Consider the following 2,899-nt stretch of genomic DNA (forward strand, 5'->3'; position numbering starts at 1 on the left):
AAAAAAAAAAAAAAAAAAAATCTTACCCAAATCTGTAAAACAGAGAGATCTAGCCTGCCCCCTGCTGGAGAAGACTGGAGCTCCTGAAACTCCTGAGTCTTACTGTGTATTTGTGGTAGATAGACTGGTTCAACCACATAAAACTGGGATTTTCAAAAAATTAGAACAGCACCAGCTGCGTTCGACCATAACGCATAACCGTAAAGCAATAAACGAGAATCCTCAAGAAAGTGCACATTTCAGATTTAGCTGAGTGAGATGCTTCTTCCTTCCTTCCTTCCTTCCTTCCTTCCTTCCTTCCTTCCTTCCTTTCTTCCTTCCTTTCTTTCTTTCAGATGGTGTCTCACGGTAGTCCTTGCTGGCCTTGAACTCCAAGCCCTCCTGCCTTCATCTCCCAAGTGCTGGAATTACAGGGGCTTTTGTTTGTTTTCACCTGTTTCTGAGACAGGCTCTGACTAGGGAGACCTCAATCTTCTAAATCCTACTACCCCAAAAGGTGGGTTACAGGCATGTACCGTCATATCCGGCTGAGACCTGTGCGCTTTATATAAGTTGTATGGAGAAAAGGGAAAGGAAGGAAGGGAAGTTCTATTTTTACAGTGCTAGAGATAGAATTAACTTTTAAAAGGTATCCTTGGATCTCTGGGTACACACACATACACACACACAATATTTGTTGAACCCTTACAAGCTAAGCCCTGAGCTACAGGCACCAGAAATAGTAACTCAACTCATTTTAATATAATCCCCATGAGGTACCTACATTATATATGCTTGACCAAGGGGGAACAGACGCTCAAATCGGAAAGTAACTTGCTCAAGGTTTATACAGTAAGAAGCAAAATTGTCGGGATGGAAGCTGGATAATCTGTTCTTTTTAAGTAAGCAAGCAGGCTGGACTCACCAAGCAGCTTGGATTGCCACAGCTAGGACTGCTTCAGAGAGCGGCTCTGAAGTGGCTTCAAAGCTAGCCTGGCAACTTTGCAGGACCTGTCTTAGAATAGCTTTTTACTGGGGCCAGGGAGAACGCATGGTTGATAAAGTGCTTGCTCTGCAATCACGAGGACCTCAGTTTATTCCGAGAACAAACCCAAGTTAAAAAAAAATTTTTTTAATTAAAACAAAAAAATAAAGGCACTAGCCTTTAATCTCAGCACTAAGAGGCAAAGGCAGAGTTCCAGGCCCATCTGGTCCATATCATGAGTTCCAGGCCAAACAGGAATACATAGTGAGATTGTCTCAAACAAAGAAACCTTTTCTCTATTACACGGCTTTTCACAATTTGCAATTGTGAAATTGTCTAATAATATGCATGCACTTAATTTTCATAGTCTTCACGGTGTCCCGCGTACAACGCGCTTGGCGGGGCTACGTGGACTTCAATCCCCAGCAGGCATTGCGCCAAATACAACAGGAACTACGGAGGCCGAAAGGAGGGGGTACACCTTCCTCGGTCCTTTCCCTCCCAGAAGCCCGCGGGCGGCTTGGAACCCCCGTCGGTATCATGGCCGCGGGAGCCGGGACAGCGGGCTCTGCTTCCGGCCCGGGCGTTGTGCGTGACCCGATGGCGTCACAGCCAAGGAAACGGCCCAGTCGGGAGGGCGGGGAGGGCGCACGGCGATCAGGCACGATGGCGGGAGGAGGCGGGAGCAGCGACAGCGGCGGGCGGGCGGCAGGCCGGCGGGCATCGCGCAGTGGCGGGCGGGCTCGACGGGGGCGGCACGAGCCGGGTCTGGGAGGCGCGACGGAGCGGGGCGCGGGGGAAACGCGGCTGGAGGAGGCAGTCAACCGCTGGGTGCTCAAGTTCTACTTCCACGAGGCGCTGCGGGCCTTTCGGAGTAGCCGGTACGGGGACTTCAGGCAGATCCGGGACATCATGCAGGGTGAGGGCCGGCCCGGGGCCGCGCGGGGAGGAGGAGGGTCTGTGGGCACACTTTGGGGTCCGGGGCTCGCGGAGCCAACCATGTCTTCTTTCCCAGCGTTGCTTGTCAGGCCCTTGGGGAAGGAGCATACGGTGTCCCGGTTGCTGCGAGTTATGCAGTGCCTGTCGCGCATTGAAGAAGGGGAAAATTTAGGTATGGCTATTTTTTGTGTTCTTTTCTGGGCTCACTTACGTAGGGTTTTGTTATTTTCAAACTTAACATCCGGGACTGAAAGATTCCGGGTTAAAGTGCACTAGTGTTTCCACCGCAGAGGTCTTTTTCATTCAACGGTGGTTGAATTGTCTAGTTTCTCCAGTTAAGGTTCCTTGGCTGATTTTTATGTGTTTTTTGTTTTCTCCCACCTGTTATTGCATGCCCATTTTTGTTGCTAAAAGTAAGTTACATCCTTAAGGACACATCCTTACCCCCTTCCTTCCCGCGGTAGAGCGTGAACACTCCCCCCCCCCCCCCACACACACACCAGTTGAACTTGGCAGCTGCTTAACAAACTGTTTTCAGTGTTGGTCACTTGTATCTGAGAAATGTGTTATTCTGGATTTTAGAGGTAAATGTTTATGTTATAATTGAGCTGTGTTGAAAAGTATTGAGATAATGTTGGTTTGAAGCTGGGTGTGGTAGCGCAGGAACTAGCAGATCTCCGAGTTCAGGAGTTCCAGGACAACCAGGGCTACACAGAGAAAAACCCTGTCTCGAAAAACAAACAAGAATAGAATAGGTTGATTTGAATTTGGACCATATCACAAGCACATAAGCAAAATAAATGCAAGTCGTTTATTTATTTTTCTCAAAACGGGGTTTTCAGTGTTGCCCTGGGCTGTCCTGGAACTTGCTCTGTAGACCAGGCTGGCCTCAAATCCACAGAGATCCACCTGCCTCTGCCTCCTGAGCGCTGGGATTAAAGGCATGCGCCACCACTACCACCTGACATAATTGCAAGTCTTCCTGGGTTTTTTTTT

The 2,899-nt window shown here is 49.1% G+C and overlaps 1 protein-coding gene across 4 annotated transcripts in view; it reads left to right on the plus strand.

Annotated features, from left to right (window-relative positions):
* The first annotated feature begins 1,388 nt into the window (after positions 1 to 1,388).
* Terf2 (telomeric repeat binding factor 2) overlaps positions 1,389 to 2,899 on the plus strand; it is a 26,864-nt gene continuing 25,353 nt past the window's right edge. Inside the window, exons 1-2 of one of the 4 annotated variants that reach the window (XR_003376847.1) lie at positions 1,389 to 1,883; positions 1,980 to 2,075. Coding sequence is in view for 3 of the 4 variants with exons in the window: in XM_013353870.2 (XP_013209324.1) it covers positions 1,505 to 1,883; positions 1,980 to 2,075 (475 nt within the window). In the remaining variant the exon portion in view is untranslated. The remainder of the gene's footprint in view (positions 1,884 to 1,979; positions 2,076 to 2,899) is intronic. The other 3 variants (XM_013353870.2, XM_013353869.2, XM_005345405.2) reach the window with 3 other exon arrangements.

Source organism: Microtus ochrogaster, chromosome 4, assembly GCF_000317375.1.
Source record: "Microtus ochrogaster isolate Prairie Vole_2 chromosome 4, MicOch1.0, whole genome shotgun sequence".
NCBI classification, from domain to species: Eukaryota; Metazoa; Chordata; class Mammalia; order Rodentia; family Cricetidae; genus Microtus; species Microtus ochrogaster.